General features: G+C 32.8%; 1 protein-coding gene and 1 pseudogene across 1 annotated transcript; both read left to right on the top strand.

Moving 5' to 3' along the window:
- The first annotated feature begins 2,409 nt into the window (after positions 1-2,409).
- LOC125060545 (NADP-dependent malic enzyme-like) lies at positions 2,410-17,002 on the top strand. Its single transcript, XM_047665508.1, has 13 exons — positions 2,410-2,526; positions 2,592-2,721; positions 3,154-3,312; positions 4,506-4,687; positions 5,325-5,505; positions 7,762-7,890; positions 8,186-8,368; positions 10,901-11,123; positions 12,241-12,383; positions 13,003-13,173; positions 14,499-14,622; positions 15,456-15,616; positions 16,839-17,002. The coding sequence occupies exons 1-13, from the start codon at positions 2,504-2,506 to the stop codon at positions 16,857-16,859; spliced, it is 1,830 nt and encodes a 609-aa protein (XP_047521464.1). The 5' UTR covers positions 2,410-2,503; the 3' UTR covers positions 16,860-17,002.
- A 5,116-nt stretch (positions 17,003-22,118) lies between these two features.
- LOC125060561 lies at positions 22,119-22,237 on the top strand (annotated as a pseudogene).
- The last annotated feature ends 655 nt before the right edge of the window (positions 22,238-22,892 follow it).

Below are 22,892 nucleotides of genomic sequence, written 5' to 3' on the forward strand. Positions count from 1 at the left end.
CTTGTTTTAGCTTATTCGCGATCTTCATTATCCTTGTTTTGTGTGTTTCTGGTAAACAAAGGTTGTAACAGCGTTGACGCTTTTCTAACTGTATTTTAATGTTTGTTAATCATTTACAATACTTGCAAGTATTATTTTTCTTTTTATCTGTTTTATTTTAAGTAAAAATGTTTGAAGTATTATTTATTATCATACAAAAATGTATTAAATCAATGTCTAGTCACTGCAGCATTATATTAATTTATGCCTATATACGGAAAAACAAAATTATAGTGAAATTTTGATTGTCAAAACTCCAAGAGTTGTTTAAACTCTACCTCTTATTTATAATGGGAAACATGATTGCGAATATTATATATTTCGACTTGAAATAGTATTTAATTGTGTTCAGTATTTTACGACGTATCGCTGCGAGAGCGAGGGTTGACTATGTTTCATGCTGGACAGCTGGAAACCATAATGAATCACGTGGTAACTAGCATGATCTTTTTAATTAATTTAATAATTAAAAAAAAAATTCAAGCACTCCTTATTGGTACAGTCAGTTTTCAACTGTTGACTTAACTTGCATCGCTTGAGTCTAATTGGTCAACGTTTATTGACCAATGACAATTAAGCGAAACGATTATTGGATTCGTGTCTCGTTATTTCATACTATAGTCCTAAACTTTGATCTTATATTAGTAAGTTGTTGAATAACTTTTATCACTACATCATAGAACCTCACAGTACTGCCAATATTTTGACATGAATGAAATATTTTCATTATTCTATGACGTTAACGAGTAATTGATTTGCAGTTGTTCAGTATTAATCAAGGTTTGTTATGTTAACTTGTATCTATAGATACGAAGTGATTATGTTGCTGTGACGATAGATAATACGGTTTTGAACTAACATGAAAATATTTTATTTGAATGTTTTAATTGTTTACTAATATTACGTCGCTTTTCTGTATTTGTTTCGTTACCAGGGTTTACTTTTAAGTACATTAGGTCAATTATATGTTCATTCTCATTGTTGTCACTTGTCTGGAATGAAAGTTGTATGTTCTTAATATTAATTGTTAAATACGAATGGATGTTATTAAAATGTTCTAAACGTATATCGTTTGTTTTGTTATCCTCATTTCGACGGATTATTTTCCTTGAGCTAAGCCTAGCAATTGCAGTGCAGTGTGACGTTGTTTTAGTTTTCAGTGAGCCCATAGGAAATTTTACTACTGAACTGCATTTTGCTTATACATTCGTTTAGGTCTCTTCTGGCCTCAATGGTAATAATTTTACGTAGTTACATACGTTTACTGTATCCAACTAAACAATGGATCTCTTAACTGTTACGTAGATTTTTACTAAATAAATGCTGTCAAATGTTCAAGGTGTTAAACAAATTATCACTATTATCATTTTTGAAAACTAGTTTATATGCTAAACTAGTGTTAGGGCCTTATTCCCTACATTAAATTATGCCACTGCATTTGTTACATTAAGGGGTCTGTTTTATTTATTAGTAACAATCAAACCAAAATATTACCTAGTGTAAATAAATCTCTGTTTAATTTCTTGAAGGTTTTAGGAATATTAAATATTAAAATTTAAAAATGTATACCGCATGTTGCAAGTTATATAATCTATAGATATTAAATTCTCTTAATCGTGCACTCTTCAGAGAGGTCGTGGTCGGTTTCTGGTCCACATCGTTGTTTCGTCCCGGAACCGCTGCTTGCTTCACTATAGAATTCCATTTTTGTTTATCCTTCGTAACTCGACAGCACTGTTGCAGTGTGGATCCAGTTGTTGCACTAATTAAATAGGTCCAACGCGTTGGAGATCGGCTACGTGCACATTTCCCCTCCACAAGAGAAGACAAGCCTCTAAAGAATTTTATTTCCTTGACATATACCCAAAAATCTTTAATATACGTATCTGTGCAAGCGACGAATTCTTCTGTATTTTAAGTTCTTTGCGGATGGAACTGTTGGTTTGGAAAGCCGTTCATGGTATATTTGGAACCGTCTCCAGCACCACATTTCTAGCACATCAACCTTTCGCCGGTCTTCTAATTTTACCGACCAAGTTTCCGCGGGATATAGAAAATACAGGAAAGTTATTCGGCTGTCTTTTCAAACTTTACGCAAGTGCTCAATTGTGCTCCTTATTGCACAATGTCTCCGTTTTTCGTCATCACACCCTCCTGTGTTTGGGATAGTAGCTCCAAGGTATATGTAGTTTTCCATTGCTAGGCGAGACAGTAATCCTTCTAAACTCTTCTTAGTCTGGACAAGAAGTGTTGTGTGTGTTGTTGTCGTCTTCATACAACATTTTAATGAGGGAGATAAGATGTCACGGTACCGCCTTTTTAATTATATTACAGATAATAAAAAAGAAATGTCATAATTTCCTTCTTTTTTACCGACAGCAGTAATTTACCATGGTGCCATGTCTATATACATGTCAAAAAAATCAGATGCATTGTTTGATATATTTATATATTTTTTAAAGAAATGTTTTCTTTTAGAAACGTATTGTGAGTACATTTTTTGTTACTTTATTATACTTTGTACAGCGGTTAAATATTTTCATAACTTTTAGTTCCTTTATGTCAATCAGACAAAATAAAATTCGTCTGGATGTGAAACAATGTCGTAATTACGATGTACTCAGCGTTTCGCAGAATTTAATAAGAGGTTTGGATCACTTGCGGGACCCGAGGCTGAATAAGGTGTGTACTTACATAAATGATTTCGTACGTTTAGTAGTGATATAATATAAATGATAACAATAATATTATTAGATTTCCGTTTAGACTTTTCGTTTTAACGACATTGCACCCGATGTTCCCTTCGATCATACGTCGCCTTTTGTTGTTTGCCTTATAACTTTGTTAATTTTTTTTAAATGGCTAAACCAAACAAATTTGTTCCGCCGAGCTTCATTGTCTCGGTTATCTGTTCTTTGATAGCTTATCCTTAATAGGCAAGTGTGTCAGCCTTCTATCCTGATACGCGATATTTTGGGTCGATGGCGATTTTTCTTCACCTACACGAGAGTCAAATCAGATGATGAGAGTCGCACGTTCAACCCATCACTCAAAAACGTTAAAACATCTAAACAGATGACAAAGTGTTTCGCTTAATTATTCTTATTTCTGTAGTGTCTTGCATTTACATTAGAAGAAAGACAGGCGCTTGGCATTCAAGGTTTATTAGCTCCGCTTTATAAAACGCAAGAGGAACAATTGAACGTCTGTCGGGTATCGTTAGACCAATACAAAAACGATTTAAACAAGTATTTGTACTTAGCTGAATTGCTGGTAAGTTCATAGCATGTGAATAAAAAGATTTTTCATTATTGAATAAGACATATTTTTTTTATATTTCGAAAAAAACGGGAACTGCAGTATATATATTTGACGACTCATTGGTCTAGTGGTTAGTACCCCTGACTGCGAATCCATGGGTCCCGGGTTCGATCCCCGGCTGAGACGAACATCGATGTGATGAGCATTTGGTGTTGAGCTTAGGTCTTGGGTGTTTAAATATGTATTTATATGTCTATCTATCTATAATATGTATGTATATCCGTTGCCTAGTACCCATAACACAAGCTTCACCAGCTTAGTATGGGACTAGGTCAATTGGTGTGAATTGTCTTTAAAAAATATATATATATATAGAGATAGCATTGTACTTTGTACACACACCAGTGCCGGTTAGTTGACTACAGATTACAGGGATATTGGTAAATGCTAGTTTAATGCCTAAATTTAGTAATTGGGATTTACGGAGAAGCCTTTTTATTTGGTGGAACAGCCGTATACTCTGAGTAGGTCAATACAATTAGAGATGATTTAATATATTTTAACGAATGATTTATTATCTTAATCATTCATTTACTGCTTAATTAGTTAACGACGGATTTTAAGAAGTATAGGCAAGTGAAAGATTTTGTATCTACCTGAATCTATGCTCAACGTATAAAATGGACTCAGTGTCCGATAAAATATATTTCTGAACTAGCAGACTGGCCAAGCGTTGCTGTGGCTAAGGTTTTTGTTATATTACATAGTAGCAAACTATTCAAGGGAAACGGTAGGAGAACACCAGTCATGGGGACCACCATGCTTTTTTGGTTGTTATGCCATTAAATTGTAGCTTATGTGAAACGTTGGTACTTTCAACACAGCGCCATCTGTTACAATTGTGACTTTCAAATAATAAACAAATATTTTGCAATAAAATAATATTGCGGGTATAAATTGAGATGTAAGCTATCCTATCTTTTAAGTTGGATCAAACTATACACGGTGTGCAAATTTGATTGATATCGGTTCGGTAGTTTGGGAGTCCATAGCGGACAAACAACGTGACACGTAATTTATATATATTAAGATATTACTGTTAACGAACCACTTTGATTATGGTTGTAGTGTGCCTTACAGCGTGGAAGCTTACAAAAAAATTAAATACCAATTTTATAACATATCCTGTTGTTGTTTACTTTCAGGATACAAATGAGAAGTTATTCTTTAGTTTGATTTCACAAAACATTGAAACGTTTTTGCCTATCGTTTACACGCCAACAGTGGGGCTAGCATGTCAAAAGTTCGGCCTTGTTTACAAGCGACCGCGTGGGTTATTCATTACAATTAATGACCGAGGACAGATATCAAGAGTCATACGTAATTGGTAAAGCATAATTTAACACAAATTCATATTTCCAATTGGTTAGATTGTATAATCGCACATTTTCCCATGACAGTTATTTATAGTGGACATTTTATAATAGACAATACCTATTCAGTGCGAAATATTAGTATCGCTTTTTATATAACAATAGCTTTCTTAAAATAATAGTATGATCATCTTATGTAACGATGGGCCTTATTCCTTCTAAAATATCGTTAGCATTTCGTTAGGTTTATCAATTTACGTAAATCTAAAAATATTTCTACGTGAAGAAAACTGTAAATTATTACACCATACTTAATATTTTTTAAGTAAGTACCTTCTTAAAACGAAGTCCTTAATTGCTAAACTTTAGTCTAAAGGCAAATTATTTCCCTAGTCCCTAGTCACAGTACACAGTTGAGGGAATAGTTCACGAGCGATAGTGATCCCGATTTCAATATTAAGTTTTCGTACGATGTAGCTCAGTTTGCGACAACAGCGCTACGGATATTGAAAGAACTATATCGAACTTGGGTATTGTCGTTGGTTGACGTCATCAAGGCTCTTTGCTTCGACGTCAATGCCAGCAAATTATTATCTAGATATTAAATTCGGTGCTATCAAAGGTTTCACGTACAGACTATTATGCTTTCAGGCCAGAACAAGATGTAAGAGCGATAGTATTTACTGACGGCGAAAGAATCCTTGGTCTTGGTGACTTAGGGGCTTATGGCATGGGCATTCCTGTTGGCAAGTTGGCGTTGTATACGGCATTGGCAGGTATCAAGCCTCATCAGTGTCTGCCTGTAACATTGGATGTGGGCACGGATAATGCGGTATATTTATTAAATGTGTATAATTATAGAATTATAATATTGTTAGCGGACTAACGCCATCTTGTAGCAGAAACCTATATAACGCGAAGCAATACCGGCGTTGACTCACTCTTATTTCGAGACTTCGTGCGGAACGGACGTGTTACTAACCTACCCTCAGTAAATTTTAAAAGTGTAAAGTACCTACATGTTCTAATCTTTTGTGTTAACTAATAATATATAAATTATAGAATTACCTATAGAGGTATTTCATGTTTTGAAGTCGGAAACCTCAATGGTGTATGAGACAGACATATTTATGCGTCTACTTCGCAGTTAATTATTATGAGACATAATCAATGGATGAATCTGTAAATGTTAATTCACGCTGTGGAATGCACAGATTTTCGAAGTTGAGTAATATTCCGTTATAATATTCCGTTATAATCTAAAATTTTCGAATAGATTCATTCTTAAATGGTAATAAATACTCATACCTTATACTAATAAAACTTAAGTTATGTCTAGAGATTACTAGAAACATTCGTAAACACATTTCTACATTGGTGAATAATTTCAAAGTAATCACAAAATTTTAAATGTGCGAAATTCAAATTAAGTTAGACAGTGAAGCGTGCTCGGCCCGCTTCCATGCATTTAAATTGTCAGAAAGGAGACAAACGAATTCCATTTTACTGCGTTATGTTAAACGAAATAGCGGTATCAATATTATCTAACCGTTATTGTTTTTATTAACTTTTGGACCAAGTGCTAACGAAGCCGTGGTTTTGTTTTTGGTATATAAATGTGCTGATGCTCACGGTTTTTTGACGTATCAGTAGGTTTACCAAATTGCGATTTGATTAATTATTATTGTAGCTAGTACGAATATCATATATGTTTCAGCCACCCTTGCGATAGGTATTAATTGTTAATTTTGATTCCCTTGCTGTCTTATAATGTCTAAGGCTTTGAAATGCTCTTTATCTTTATATATATAATACTACTATATGTGTGTATGTCACTGAAATCTGAAGCGGCTGGACCGATTTGAATGAATTTTTTTGTAAACGTTTGGGTTGCGCCCTGGATGGTTTAGAATCACAAATCAGCCCGGCAGATGGCTCTGCAGCCGGTACTTTCATACATCTTCAATACACTCAATAAACAACTATAAATAGTATGTCTAACGCAAGAACTCACCAATACCAATCTAGAGGATATTATGAAAAATATACAGGATGTAGATATCTATCTATTTCGAATTTTAATAAGAATTAGTAAAAAAAAGTAAATTTTCATATAAAAACGCAAAATAAATATAACTCTGCAGGGGTTGAGCTTTGAGACCTACCGTAGAACATTTTTTTGCAGCTGATGACCTCATCTATCCCCTATTTGCGCTTGATCCTTTTGACCAACCTGTATATTGAAGGTCATTTAGTTACTAATCGGAAATGTTAAATGGTTTTTAACATCTTGTCAAATAGCATATTAAACTTCAAATTTTAATACGATACAACTACGACGCGCTCATAAATTTTTGTTGAACACATGTCATGAAGCACACAATTAAAAATGAGAACCCCAAATCAAATGACTATCGATTCCTTTTGCAATGTTCGTCCGTGTGGTGAATAACTTTGAAGAGAATAATTGGACTGTATCCTAAGTTCCTAAAGTTATTCTAGTTGACGTTTGTCTTGCTGCTCCTTTGACTGGGTTAGTTCTCAGAAATGCTAGTTTGTATACAATGTATAATAGAGTCCATGTTTAGTTTGCCTTTCCATGTTTTAGCTGATCTGCGTGTATAATAATGTTTCATCAAAATTTTGCGGTTTACAAAAGCAAAGTCATTTTTTCTATTTTTATATATATATATATATTTTTTAATTATAAATTATTTATTGTTCGTTTTTAAAAGTTGTATTAGCAATACTTTTTGCCACTATGTCCAAGAGGGACTGGTGACTTTTAATAACAGGTTTTCCCAACCTTTTTCAAGCACCAGTCTCTCACAATAATAGATAATATTAAGTTTAATGTACACTTATGAACGTCAAATATACATATAAAGCGTTAAAAAAAAAACTTATGTTTTCGATCTATGTTTTTTGAACTCGATTAAAAATTACATTAATTTTAAACATTGGTTACTAAGTAATAAGAAATACGAAAACCTCGATTATGAGCGCATTTGCAAAATGTACTTGTTTTCATAATTGCCTCGTCGGATGAAATGAAACAAGTTTTTATAGTAATAGATGTATTTTCCAGACCCTTCTGGAAGACCCACTTTACATTGGATTACGTCAAAAACGGGTACGAGGAAAAGATTACGATGATTTTGTACAAGAATTTATGGAGGCTTGCGTTAAGAGATTTGGTGCGAATATTCTTCTGCAGGTATAGGTTTCTATAAGATTTAACTTATATTTTGTCTATGTATAGAATATAGATTTAGGTAGGTAACATAATTTTTGGGTTTCATCATTCTTGTTCGTTTCGGGTAGGTATACGTATAGATGGTTTTAAATTCGTCTTATTATAAATTATTTATTTTGCCACTATGATAACTAACCACAGTAAATATAATAAAAGCATGAGCTTTTTAAGTTAGTATCCAAATACCAAATAATTATTGTATAGTTTTTCTACTTTATTCAGTTTGACAAACCTCGCAATCTTATGTTTTCCACAGTTTGAAGATTTTGCATTAGCGAATGCAACACGTCTTCTACAGAAATATAGAAACGATTTCTGTACTTTCAACGATGATATTCAGGGCACCGCAAGCGTAGCAGTGGCTGGGTTATTGGCCACCGGCAGAATAACTAAGAAAAAGCTTACGGAGTACACATACATGTTCTTGGGAGCTGGGTCTGTGAGTACCTGCTCATGATACTGCGGTCTTATCGGACATGAAAATCATGTTATCAATCATCATTAAATTGGGTCTCAACGCATACACTTGTACACGAACATCTAAAATCTAATATCTCTTGAGACACAAGCCTGGAGAACATTATCATATTGTATCAGTAGAAAACTATAGAGCGCCCTCTTTTGAAAAAAAAGGACTAGCAACATAATATCGTTGTTCATTTTACTTTTCGTGACCTTGAACTCTTTTAATTGGTTCAACGGTTCAAGGCCAAGGACGCGCGCGTCTATTATTTTACGATTGTGTTATTAGTCAATGTTTGTCTAATTGCCTATGGGAATAGAGATTGCAACGTTCATAGCTTCTCGCTAACTCTGATTGTTGACCTAGTGGCTTCAGCGTGTGACCCTGAGGCTGTACGATCCCCGGCTGTGCACCAATGGTGGCTGTGCGCATCTTACACTTGCCCGTACGGTGAAGGAAAACATCACGAGGAAACCGTCATGTATCAAATCGAACACGTGTCAGACAGACGGCTGATCACTACTACTTGTCTATGAAATAAAAATCACCAAAGAAATGAGACGAAACCCAAATAACACTGGATTATTACTATTATTTTAAATTAATTATTACTTACGCGTAATAATTAATTTATAGTCCTCTACTTTTCATTCTCACATCCCCCTTCATATTTTATTATATTTGTTTTAGTGTTCTCCCTTTACCGTACTTAATCGCTAGGTTTTTTTATGAGTCTGATAAGGTTTTGACCGAGCCAACTATTGCTGTCCGATTTATCTACATATATTTAATTAATAGAGTATTTGTTAAGACAAATTTATAAAATAAATGTAAAGACATCTAGGGGATATTGATTCCCAATTTACTAAATTATACTCAGAGTAATAACTCTATGAACGTAGCAATCTCTCAATATTTTTCTTAACCTTGTAGACCGATTAGCGTCAATCTCACCTAAATATATCCAGAATCTCGTTAAAAATAGATTGACAATATGGAACACAGTGTTGCTTAAATAAAGACTAATAAGTATTTATACAAATTTCACACAAATTATTTTTTATATAAAAAAAATATATACCACAGAAAAATACAAACGCATGTATAGCAAAGCAAACGTGTAACTTAATGTAAATAGCTTAAATGATTTAAGGCATAATAAGTACTTTATCTCTGTAAAATATTTGTTAACTCATCATTCTTGTATATATACTAATTTCATAATTAAGATATATGTACTACAATATTCATATGAATAACACTTAAAGCTACTCAAGAGCTTTAGGCGTCAAGTAGGTATTACGCACAGTTAATTAGAATATAATCATCAATTATAGACGTTGCTGTGATTAGCATAGTACTGGATTGACTCGCAATTGTGATCTTAGTTAATTTGATTGCATAAACAATAATTGTCTTTAACATAAGGCGTTTTATTCTGTGTATATTAGGGATAATTTAAGTGTTCTTCTTTCAAATTTGATTACTTATGCAATAATTTGTTAGTAGTTGAACTTGTTTGTAAATTTGCATGAAAAGAACACTGACTTCAGAAGCTGCTTGGGGGACATAGTGCTTACTACTTACTAGTAGGCTTTGCACAATAGAAGTATAGTAAATTGTACCATATGTAATACACAATTTTGTTTGATATTTTAAATAGTTAAACAAATGAGCATAGATATTTGTATGGGCAGTGGTGGCCTAGTGGCTTCAGCGTGCGACTCTCATCAAACAAAAGACAGGTCGTGGATTCGATAGCTCTACCAATGGACTATCTATGTGCGCATCTAATACTCGCTCGTACAGTGACGGGAAACTTCGTAAACAAACCGGCATATCTCAAATACAAAAAATCACGATATATGCGAGACAGAAGGCTGATCGCCTACATAGTAAAAAATATCAAAGAACGTGTGCCATCTGCGGTTAAGAACTATATAGAGTTGGCTCTTATACAGGGTGGTCAAAAAGTCATGGATCAAACGCAAATAGGGCATAGGCAAAAATTTGTTTGAATTGTAAAATTGTAAAACGAGAAATAATTGTTTTAATACAATTATTTCTCAATCGTTGTTTGTAATTCTTCCTAAAACTATATTAGAGCGACTCATGGCCATGTGTAATACCTTTTCAGAATCCCTATTAAATGCGCCAAAATTTGTTATACAGGGTCACTTTTCGGTAGAGTAATTTTTTTTCACGGTGGGGTTTTCCAAAGTAAAGAAAAAGTTATGATTTGAAAAAAAATTATATCGTTTAACTTAATATTATATTCAATACACTCAATATACAAATATAACGCAAGAACTCATCAGTACCAATCTAATGGATATTATGAAAAAGATACAGGATGTAGATTTTTTCGAATTTTAATAAGAATTAGTAAAAAAATGTCAATTTTTTACCACCCTGTAACGTCGATTCCGGCAGTTTGTATGAAAAAATGGACAGGTAATTTTTTTTTTCCACAATTAAAACTACTCTTATATTAACAATGTTACTCAGGCCGCTACGGGTATTGCAAACCTGACATGCGAGGCGATGGTCGAAGACGGAATGCAGTTAAAGGATGCTCAAAACCGTATCTATCTCTTCGATATAAACGGACTCTTGAGTTCGAAAAGAGAGAGCGGTTTGCCCGAACACTGCAAACATTTTGCCAAAGACGTGGAGCCTGAAAAGAACTTCGAAGCCTGCGTGGCGAAATATAAACCTACCTGTCTTATTGGTATGTAATAGCATTTACAAAGACTGTGTAATTTAGGTTTGATTAATTATATATTACGTATCAAGAGAGGGTTCAGTGGCTATCGAGAAACGTTTTTTAAATTATTTTAAATTAGCTTTCGCCCGTAGGAACGCCCGCGAGGTTTTTGTGTATTTAGGCATCTTCTAGAACTAGCCTTTATATTTATGTCAATTCCTTCGGCAGGAATCACACTGTCTAATGCTGAATAGAAAACCGTTTGATAGTTTTAGTTTATCGCGTATGCTTCATAGGTTGTCGATCCACACTTCAAGAAAGCACACGTTTTGCTATACCAATCTTTATTGATACAGGGATGGGAGCGGTTGCTTGCTTTCCTCATTTAGATACACTTAACCGAGAGTCAGACCTTACTATTAGGTGCGCTTAGAACCACGATGATTTATATACAAAAAATATAGATAAATATGTTACAATATCCTATCCATATTTGTCTGTTTGAACGATATAAACTAAAACTATGCAACGGTTTTCTATTCACCAATATATATATAACAAAGTGTGATTCCTGCCGAAGGGATTGACAGAAATATAAAAGCTAGTTCTATAGGTTGCGATTGTTTTTGCCTAAATACACGATAACCACGCGGGCGTTCCTACGTGCGAAAGCTAATTGAAAATAATATAAAAAACGTGGTCTGTAAAGTTGGTAAGCATGATGTTAAACTGAGGATTATCGATAGCCAACGAACTCGTATGATACGTAATAATAGAAGAAGTATCTTATTGTTGAGTATTTTTATAACTTTACATTGCGTGGAAGTAGAAAAGCATCTTAATAAATTGGGGAAGTAATTTGTCTGTACTATGTGAACATTCTTACGCTTTAAATCTTTCTCATTGTCTTTGGACGAATTCGAATGAAATTCAATGTTGCGTAATTTAAAAGATATAATACAGCGGGAGGAGTCTTTGTTTTTGTCTATGAATAGATTTTTAAATGCATCTATTTTGCTTTGTGAAATCAACAAACTCAAAGGATTGCAAAGCACATATTTCAAAGAAACATCTGGATAATTGAATAACCAGTTCATTCGCTTGTTATAAATATAATTAGTGCATTATTTGTATGTTTCAGGTTGTTCTACAGTAAAAGGGGCATTCAATGAGAAAATACTGAAGTTAATGGCGCAAAATACGGAACGGCCGGTTATTTTCGCTCTCTCTAATCCCACCAGTAGAGCGGAGTGTTCCGCTCAGGAGGCATATGACCATACTGATGTACGTATAGGTTTTATTCTGTATCTGTGTGTGTACACACATTTACAAAGAAACACTTATTATTCAATTAAAATGATTAAAAGCGGATCAAGCGGCTTTATGGCTAATAAACGATCTCCTAGGGATGGGGAAATCAGACCGAGTTCAGAATTACTCAGAGTTTGATATACGCCAGTCAGATTTTATTTAAAGGAATGATAAATATGTGTTCTGGGGCGCTATTAAATTTATAAAATAAATTGCGATTTTTATTTCCTTTGAATTTTGTAATCATTGGTTCTAATTATTTCTAAATTTACAATTATCGTCTGTGGTTATTAGTATTGAAAAAGATTAATGGAAAACAATTTAAATCAGTGGCCAACATTGCTACTTGGGTCTTGGTTTCAGCTTTTTGCATTTGATCCACGAGATTTATTGCTAAAGTAAAGATGTATAGTGGAGTTTAAGTATTTATCTACATTCCCTTTAATTTTTTGTTTGTCAATATGTTTTGGCAGTATATTTGTATTAAATTTTCTTATCTTTTATTCGTGTTTTTGTAGATTTAATTACTTGTAGCTTTAGGGTCTCCTGTAACGACGATATGTATTTTTTGTATTAAAATAAATATTTACAGGGTAAATGTATATTCGCATCTGGTTCCCCGTTTCCCCCAGTGAAGTTCAAGGATAAACAATATATTACGGGACAAGGGAATAATTCGTACATATTTCCCGGCCTGGCATTGGGAGTGATTGCAGTACGCGCTCGTATCATACCGGAAAGCATGTTTTTGAGGGCAGCCAGGGTATATTACTTATTATATAAAGTAATCCGCTTATGTGCTGATATATATTTTGTTGACACTTGACGAATATCTTTTTACTTGATTTGCAGCAATTCTGACTAAATACTTCATTGGAATTTATTATTTCTTTAAATGTTCCAAATAAGTATTTGAATTTGTTTATTCAAACTTAGTACAGTGCCACATACTTTTCCGGTAAGAGCGTCGTTGTCATGGATATTGCCAGTAAATAACAATTAACCATTTTAAGTGGAATATTTTGAAATCATGCAGGCTAACTTAATAATTTATTGATATGTATTAATTAAACAATCTATACTAGTATCTAGAAAATACCGTTCTAGGCTTAAATAAATGTGACACAAACTTAGGAACAACTGATATAGTCTGGCTAATGAAAGAAGATAGCGACAAATTCAAAATTTTTTAAGTATTGGTATCCCTAAAAGTTTGATATATTTTGTGGATTAAACTTACTTGATACTTGATTTTATTTTAATATTTTTTACATTGATAGTAACTGTGTTTCTATGAAATTGAATACTATACGTATTTAGTCTTTTACTATTGATACTTAAAATTACTAGCATTGCATGGAAAACTAAAACTATATTTATTATAAAACACAACTTTATTCGGAATAATCAAAATCAGAATCCAAAAAATCAATAGGCATGGATTCATCAGAGTCATTGCTGTTATCACTGTCTCTCACATTGATTAATAATAGAAATGAAAAATATATAATAGAAATAAAAATGAGTAATTGCATGAAGTATCAAGACAATAAATCATACTATCTGTGTTGCCATCCGAAAGTTTTTAAATAATTAAATTATCTTCTTTCATTAGCCAGACTCTATGATAGGTTTTGTTCCTGTACTATTAACATAAAATCTTTTAAGATACCTAGCAATCAGAGCCGTTCAATAATTAAAACTTTGGCATTGTAATTAATAATGCAAGGAATAAAAATAAAAATACATTTTAGTTGGATTTTTATTAGATGTTGGTAGATAGTAAACAAAAAGGACTCCGCACTTTGTAATTGAGAGCTAACTGACAATGTCAGTTTGACATTTCAAAATGGCGACGGTAGTACCAATTTCAATCGCCAATAAAACTATGTGGCACTATACGTAATTTTTCAATTGTATGCTATTGGACGTTGTCATAATAGATATAAAATATAATTAAAAATATATATTGTATAGAAACTGTACGTTTGAAATTAAAAGTTATTTCTATCCCATATTTTGGTATATCTCAGTCTATTTTTAAGATACATTGTAACTATTTAGTTAGTTAAAATAACTAATTTTCAGAGCTTAGCGAACTTCGTCAGTGAAGAAGATCTTAATCTAGGTAGAATATATCCTCCTCTTTCCGATATTAAAAAAATCTCATACGTTATGGCCGCAGATCTGGCAGCACTGGCATACGAAAAAGGTGACATTAAACATATTTCTTTAACACTTACTATTAATGTCATGCGGCGGAAGGATGGCAACCTTTCCTTCAACCTAAAGGGTTTCTCGATTTGTCATACCGTAGGCTCCCATGGACAAGGTTGAGAAGTTGTATATGGCCGAAATAACTTTGTTAGAGCGTTTCATTGAAGCCGTAAAATTATTTACTTCTCGATTTGGTTTTTGACAATGTTCATTATAGGATAAGCTACTTTTTGTCCTTTATAGTGTAGCTGGCTTTTTGAAGTACTATTCCTTATATCTGAGTATGACTATCTGTTTACTCTTCCAAGATCGTGTGCCTAGTTTCGTAAGTGTATGTATGTTTGTCCACAAATATCTCTGAAAATGAGACATATAGAGGAGGAATCCGTTTGGTTTAGGGATCAGGTTAAGTTTCACTAAAATAGGTTCAGAAGTTTTTAAGATATGGATATTACGCATTTTTGGCCAGGACTTTTTTGAAGTTATACTTCTTTTGGCGCGTTAGGGAAAAATGATGAGAGTAAATTTTTACGATGCGTGCACACCGTTATAAAAAACCGACACCCTGAAGTTAGCTATAGTTAAAATTTTAGTTTTTTCTATTGTTAGTGTCGTTTTTTCTACAAACGTAGAATAAATTTTTTGAAAAGATTTTTATCTTTTTACGCCAAAGAAGTTTAACTTCTAACGCGTTTACATAAGTACAGACACGTTTTTTAAAAGTCCTTAACTCTTGTTTATTCTTATTTTCTAGAGAAGCAAAATTAAAATCATAATTATTATATACATTCTATTATGTACTAAGTGAATAATTCTATTATAAACAAGGTATCGCAACAGTACATCCGCCTCCAAAGGATTTCAAGAAATTCCTCGATGGACACATATACAACCTGTCGTATCACAGTTGTCTACCCAACTTCTTTAAATACCCAAAGCCACCAGATATCAAAGTGAAGTCTGTTGAAGAAGTTCACGGTGTACCTAAAGTATGTTTTGTAATAGAAGTCCCTCACTTACGATAGAATTATTGTGAAATGTGCCTTTAGACTAAACATTACTTAGAAAACTGTAACTTTTGTTGAAATTAATATATAGTCAGGTGGGGTAAATGCATGAACGGGGCAAATGTAATACCATAACTTTAACTGTTTACACTCAAACTAAACTAGTCTTGGCATCTTAACACGTAAAGTACTTCTTGCACTACACTCTGACAACTTATTGAATCTGATGGATTGACAGATTTTTACCAATCTCGTTGCAATAAAAACCAAAGTATATTTCAATTTGCGTATTTTATTGCTATTTACCCCAGATTAGTAACTATCTACACTATTAGAATTTCAACATATTTTTTACATTTACCCCTTTAAACCGGGAAAATGCAATAGAGAGTTAATCTGTAATCACCCATAATTAAATATAAGTAATTACATCAAACAAAAGCATAAAACATGTTAAATATTCACAGTACAAATTATTTGTAAATTGTAAAAGACCACAAAATAACAAGTAAATCTAGTTATAGTACTCGCATTTACCCCACCTGACCCTACTAATTTTTTACAGTTATTTTTAAAACTAAAAACTAATTATGTTCCTTTGTTAATCATGTCTTTAAAAAATCAATATTTAGACATAACGTCGTCCGTTAACTAGCCGATGTTATTTAGCATTTAACCACTAGTTGGAGGCTTTAGAATACGTGCGATGATTCAATGCCGTCGCTTTTGGTTTAGAAATCGTGCGTTCAAGGAAAAATGAATCGCCCTGATTTTTTTCCCTTTTCGAGTCTCACGTGATTAATGGACGATCCCTTAGTATGACTCCCGTATGACAAAAACTTATTGGATTGAGAAAATACAGATTCAGAGACATATCTTAATTAACACTTCCATTTGTCCAAATCTAATGACCATCTGGCATCGTATTTACAAGGCTTGAATAATTTTTATATAAGCAAATCAAATTATTTAAAGAAAACACTTTTTTACCGGATTGAAGTTATGTATTATTATAAATTTACAATTATTTTACATAATTTTAAATTTAACCGACGTTTCGCGTGCTTTATAGCGTGCGTAGTCAATCCGTTAAAAAAGTGTTTTCTTTAAATGTGTAAAGGTTATGTCAATAAAAGACAATGCTATAAATCAAATTATATTGGCAAATTTAGAAGATCGTTCGTTTAATTAATTACTTTTGCAGATGGGTGGCAAGAAAAACTGATTGAATGTTAATGAAAAAATTGAGACAGAACTGGGAGAGCCGTCTATTTGTTTAAAAACTTTTTTTTATTCAGAAAAGAAAATGGCCTTGATGAAGATTAAATCTATATGTAGTTAAATGGTGAATTAAGTTTTATTACTTATACAATAAAGTTTAGTTGTTTAATCATATGCATTTTTATTTTGAAAACATTTAAAGGCAAACTCAAGGTACAGACGTGTTTGATGATGTTCCTTTATGTGTGTACAAAAAAGTAATGTACTGTAAAAATATTACTCATTTGACGAGTCATGTGTCATGTATGAATATCGCACACTTTATATAAAAATAAACTATTTAGTGGTAGTATTCAATTGTGTTAAAAATATTATTAATATTACACCCAGTTTTCGATAAGTCTTTGGAACAGGCCCGACACAAAACATGTATGCAATTCAAACATGGTAGAAATGAAACTTTCAAAAATTTTGGTTTCAAGATAATGAGACGAATGTTATTTAAATTTTTCAATTTTAAATAACAGTCTTTAATTTTGATAAAGATTAAAAAAAAACGCGTGCGTACAAATAGTCTAGTCGACAAGTTGAAAATGGTACAAAATAGAGATACTGCTCTTAAAATTATGTGCGATAGCTCATTGGATCCGGAATGACGTCTAGAAAAATGTGCCAAAAGCGTGTATTAGCACATAAAAAATTGCAAAAGTTATAAACAATTAAAGATGAAAAAAAAATGGCATTTCGTTTTTTGACAATATTTAATAAATTATTAATATTTAAGAAATTTCAAAAAAAGATTCTGAAAGAGGAGGAAAATTCCAATAAAAAACTCTGAGCTCCCGGAAATCTATCTCCATTATTTATAATTTTAATTTAACGCTGTCACACGCTTTTGGCACATTTTTCTAGACGTCATTCCGGATCCAATGAGCTATAGCACATAATTTTAAGAGCAGTATCTCTATTTTGTACCATTTTCAACTTGTCGACTAGACTAAAAGTACACATGTCAGAAGTGAAACTTCTTTGGCTACAAATAATAAATTACATTTTTTTAATTTATTTCTTCGATGATAAAAACACGTGGCATTTTAATTTACAATTCGTCATTTGAGATTTCAATAAATTATTTTGCATAAAATATAAAGTACTAATACTTATAAATAATATTTCATAAATTCTTTTTACGAAATTTTAATTTTAAAAATAGAATTTCTGTAATGTAATTCACCCTTCTCACTCTCTCTCAATGGGTCTCAATCGGTCTCTCTCTTTTCTTCGACAAAAACGCTGCATATCTTTGAGACTGACCGACCCTCATGCGCCTAAAGAAGTTTCACTTCAATAATTAATGTTTGAAAGTCGATAAAACGAAAAACAGACATACATAATATCTCTATTCATTAGAAACAACTCGGGTTCCACCATCCATTCTATTCAAGCCCAAAACTCCATTTTACCTTAAAAAATATCAAGTTACAATTAAGTTTTACGCTCCGCAGAAGGTCATATACTTGAAGTCCCGTCCCAGAATACAAACTTTGTTAGCAAATCTTTCGCTGTTTCGGCTTTGGAATTCCCTTCCTGAATATATTCGTTCGGCTTCTTCACTATGGTCCTTGAAAACTCTTCCATATAAGCACTTCTTGTGTAATTTGGTGTCACTGTGGTCATTTTTAATAATAATGTTTTCTTGATGATCTTTACATTTGGTTTTCTTTTTTTTCTCTGTTTTATAAGTTATAAGTGACTTGTTGTATTTAATATGAAGATTTGATTGATGTGTATTATTATTTTTTGTATGATATATTCGGTCACACTTTTGCGAAGTTCACAATTCTTTTTTTACAGTATTTTTAATTAACCTAATTTAATTAAATTGCCTGGCTCTTCCAGACTTAGTATAAGCAATATAGCAAAGCCGCCCGTTATTCCAAGTTATTAAAAGTGTTTTGCATATTATTATTTAGTTTATGTGTAAATAAAGAAATAAAATAAAAATAGATGCGATACAAAAATTCTTTTAGATGGTCGGTTATTTGCAGCAGATATTACAAAATAAAAGTTCGTGGGTTTGTTGAAATCTAAACTACTAATCACTAAAATTGATGATTGGTTTAGAGAGGCTATTGGCTAATCACAATCCAGCAAAGCGATCCTTTTTAAATTGCATCGCAAACCCTAACATAGGTTTTTTTCTAAAAGTAGGTAGCTGGGTAATCTATACTGTCTCATATTTGAAAAAACTAATTAAAAGTGCATATGACAGATATCGCTTAATATAATGCAAATCTTCAAATCTCCCAGTAACAGTTTGCACCTTGTGTCTCAGGATGTATCGCTAGAATGTTGGCACAATATCATGCTATCACGTTAGACAACAGATGTTTCATCCCGGATAAAGCTTACAGCTCATCTATGTATTACTGTACTAGCTTTTGCCAGTGGGTATGAATCATAATAAAACTGAAGAGTGTGTTTGTAATAGGGAAAATAAAACAAGCATTCATTTATCAAAACTAACAGAACCATTTAATATCGTCATCAACAAATCTTTACATATTTTGAATCTTAGTTAATTTAAAGTTAATTTTGTTGAGAAAAAAATATTTTTTTATGATTGTAAGAATATCTAGGCAAGCCCACTAAGTAAGTTTGATACGTATACTCTTTAAGATGTGAAATTGCTACAGATATTTCAGCATTGTTTTTTTATAGGCTCACCTCATGTTAAATGAAAACGCCCATGGATACTAGCGTTGTGGTTCGCGGTTAAAAGTGCTTTAAAAACTCTCGGTTGTGGAACAAATGCAACAGTTTCGGGTATTCTAACAGAACCAGAAAATGTACTTCTACCGATACAATTACATATTGCTTGTAACAATAATGTTTCTAATTTAAATATAATGTTGATGGACAGTTGCTCTTGCGTACGAAAAATAATTTATAATATAATATGTTAATATTCGTCTAGTTGTGTATCGCATGGGTTAATCTTTAATCAGATTTCATGACGGCAATTAATTAAATTGTATCATTCCAGTCAAGGTGCCTTATAGTAAAATTATATGGGCGGTCAACCTTACTCGGTCGTTGCCACAAATACAATTCGTACAACGCTTGTTTAGTACATATGAAAACAAAATTGTCTGGATAGTTTTATGTGAGAAGTTAAACTCTTTCCATTAAACGAAAACACTGTTAGCGAGTTATTTCGTTAATTGAGCGCAATGGTTATCTTTATAGCTATCAAATTTATTTTATAGTTGAATATATCGTTTGGCTTTGTTTTGCATTCAATTTTATTCGTATCTCTAAGTATTCACAGTATATCAGACTGCAAATCAAAGTTTCTAAGCGATTGTGTATGTGATTCTGAATTAATAAACGAATAAATATAAATAACAACAAATCGTTGAAATATATGTACCAACACTACTTCGTTATTATCAGCACAAGGTTTTTTATATAAAATATAAATGAGATTTTCATTTATCTTTTAATAATCAAATGAGGAAACCTTGAACTGTGTACGCGGCTACAGAAAAAATAAATATTATCAGTGAGTGAATGAGGCTGAGAGATCTTAATTACATTGCAGTAAATATTTACTAGAACTAGTGGTTCAAATGATTTTTATCTTAGGTGAATTTCCTAATAAAATATATCGAGGAATGGCGCTATACGTATATATTTCATCGTGTTACAAACAAATCAATAGGAGTGAAACCGCAAATATTATAAATTACTAGCTGACCCGGCAAGCGTTGTTTTGCCATGTATATTATTTCTAGGAAACATTTCATTAGTTCAATAAAAATAATTATCTACTATAATAAAAATAGGGGTTGATCGTAGAGGGGTGAAAATTAGGGGTTTTTTGTATTTTTGGATAATAAAAACATAAAAACAAAAAAAATGTCTAAAAAATAAAATTTTGGGGTATACACTCATTATCACTTAGAGGTTAGGAAGATATATAATATTATACTAGCTGATCCGGCAAACGTCGTTTCGCCATGTATATCATTTATAATAAAAAAATAGGTGTTGATCGTAGAGGGGTGAAAGTTAGGGGTTGTATGTATTTTTTAATGCTGTATCATAAAAAAATAGAAATTAAAAATTTTGTCTAAAAAATAAAAATAAAAATTTAGGGGTGGACTACCCTTAACATCTGGCGGGCTGATTTGTGAATCTAAACCATTCCCAGATCCCCTTGAAGACACACAAAAAATTTCATCAAAATTGGTCCAGTCGTTTAGGAGGAGTTCAGTCACATACACACGCACACAAGAAATATATATATTAAGATAGTAGCCGATTCTCAGACTTACTGAATATGCATAAAAAATTTCATAAGAATCGGTCGAGCCGTTTCGGAGGAGTATGGGAACGAACATTGTGACGCGAGAAATTTATATATCAGATTTTCATTTTTTACGACTTCATGTACTATTTCTTTTTTTGACTTCATTTCGGATCAACCTTGCTAGGCATGAAATTGTTTAAAGTATAAAATAAAAGTACTAAGAAACATTTATTGACTGAGCAAAATTCTTACTAAAAATACATAGTAAGTGTTCTTTAGATTGGCAGGATAACAAAATTCACCTCCGCGTTTTGAATTCACAAGAGGAATGCTAGTTGGAAAATTGAATCCGGAATTTCCGCGATTCCTGTACAAAGAGCATGTAAAAGTCATACATCAGCCTGCACCTGTCTCACTACCTTCACAATCAGTCTGAATACAAAGCAACACAGCCTTTTGGGGAGATAAGTGTATTACATAAGTAACCACGGACCGCTGAGTGCCGTGTGCTGTCACGAAGTAGGATTTAATTGTATCTTGTGTCGCTTTGTCGTGGTATTATTGAATTACGTTGTTGAACTATACAAAACAGTATACTTTTAAAAACAGAAACTAAATATAACTAATCAAATATAAGCTAGGTCATTATGAATAATATGTATTTCGTAGCATTGTGTAGTCGTTTCGTAGCATGCGTAGACACGCGTAGACGTGTAGTAATAGTAGTGTGGACTGTAGTCTCAATTTCCCCACTTAGACGCTCAATTGGTCCGTTGTGCGTAGGCGTGTACCGTATATATGTGCTTCGAGTATCGAGGTTGGTTTGTGGCCCTCTTTTAGAACAATTATTCGTCGTTTATACATATATACTAATTATTGGAACGAAGTTCCTTATCGCGCGTTGTGAAAGGGGGCTAGACGGAAAAAATTCTTACGAAAAGTTGTCACGACACTTTTTTTGTCTATTGTAATACACCGGTTCTCGTCCGATCACCGAAGTTAAGCAACGTCGGGCGAGGTCAGTACTTGGATGGGTGACCGCCTGAGAACACCTCGTGATGTTGGCTTTTTTTTTTTTTTTCGTCGTAAGATTGGTGTCGAGAAAATCTATCATACTGTTATGATACCAATTAACATATAAATTAATCGAAAGGAATTTCGTTCCATCCGGGTGTCCCTTGACACCTCTAAAGTTTTTTTTTAGTATATAGTTATAAACCTATATACCTTCCTAGTCTCCCAACAGCCCTGAACTTCACTTCGCGTCATAGAAGGATGGTCTCAAACAGCCGGGATTAGTTTCAAAACTCATATTTATTTTTCATCATTTGATTCATGCAAGGACAGAATAGAATACATTAACTATTCTCTTTATACATTCTGATTATAACATTGACAGAATCAGAACGTGGAAGGAAATTGATATCTTAATCCAAACTAAGAATGAAGAATATGAATTCAGAAAGTAAAACCTACTGTTTGTAGGCAGTGAACAATGTTCGAATGAGCTAGTGGATTGAGCGTGCGACCCGCATCCCTGAGCTTTGTAGATTATAAATTTAGCTCTGCACCAATGGACCTTTCTTTCTATGTGCTATTCAACACTCGCTTTCTAAAGAAAAACATCGTGATGAAATCAGCATGTGCTTAGACTCCAAAAATCGATAGTGTATATCAGGCATAAACTTACACTATCGATAATACACAATAATTGTAACACTT

The sequence above is a fragment of the Pieris napi genome, chromosome 21, assembly GCF_905475465.1.
Source record: "Pieris napi chromosome 21, ilPieNapi1.2, whole genome shotgun sequence".
In the NCBI taxonomy this organism is placed as follows: Eukaryota; Metazoa; Arthropoda; class Insecta; order Lepidoptera; family Pieridae; genus Pieris; species Pieris napi.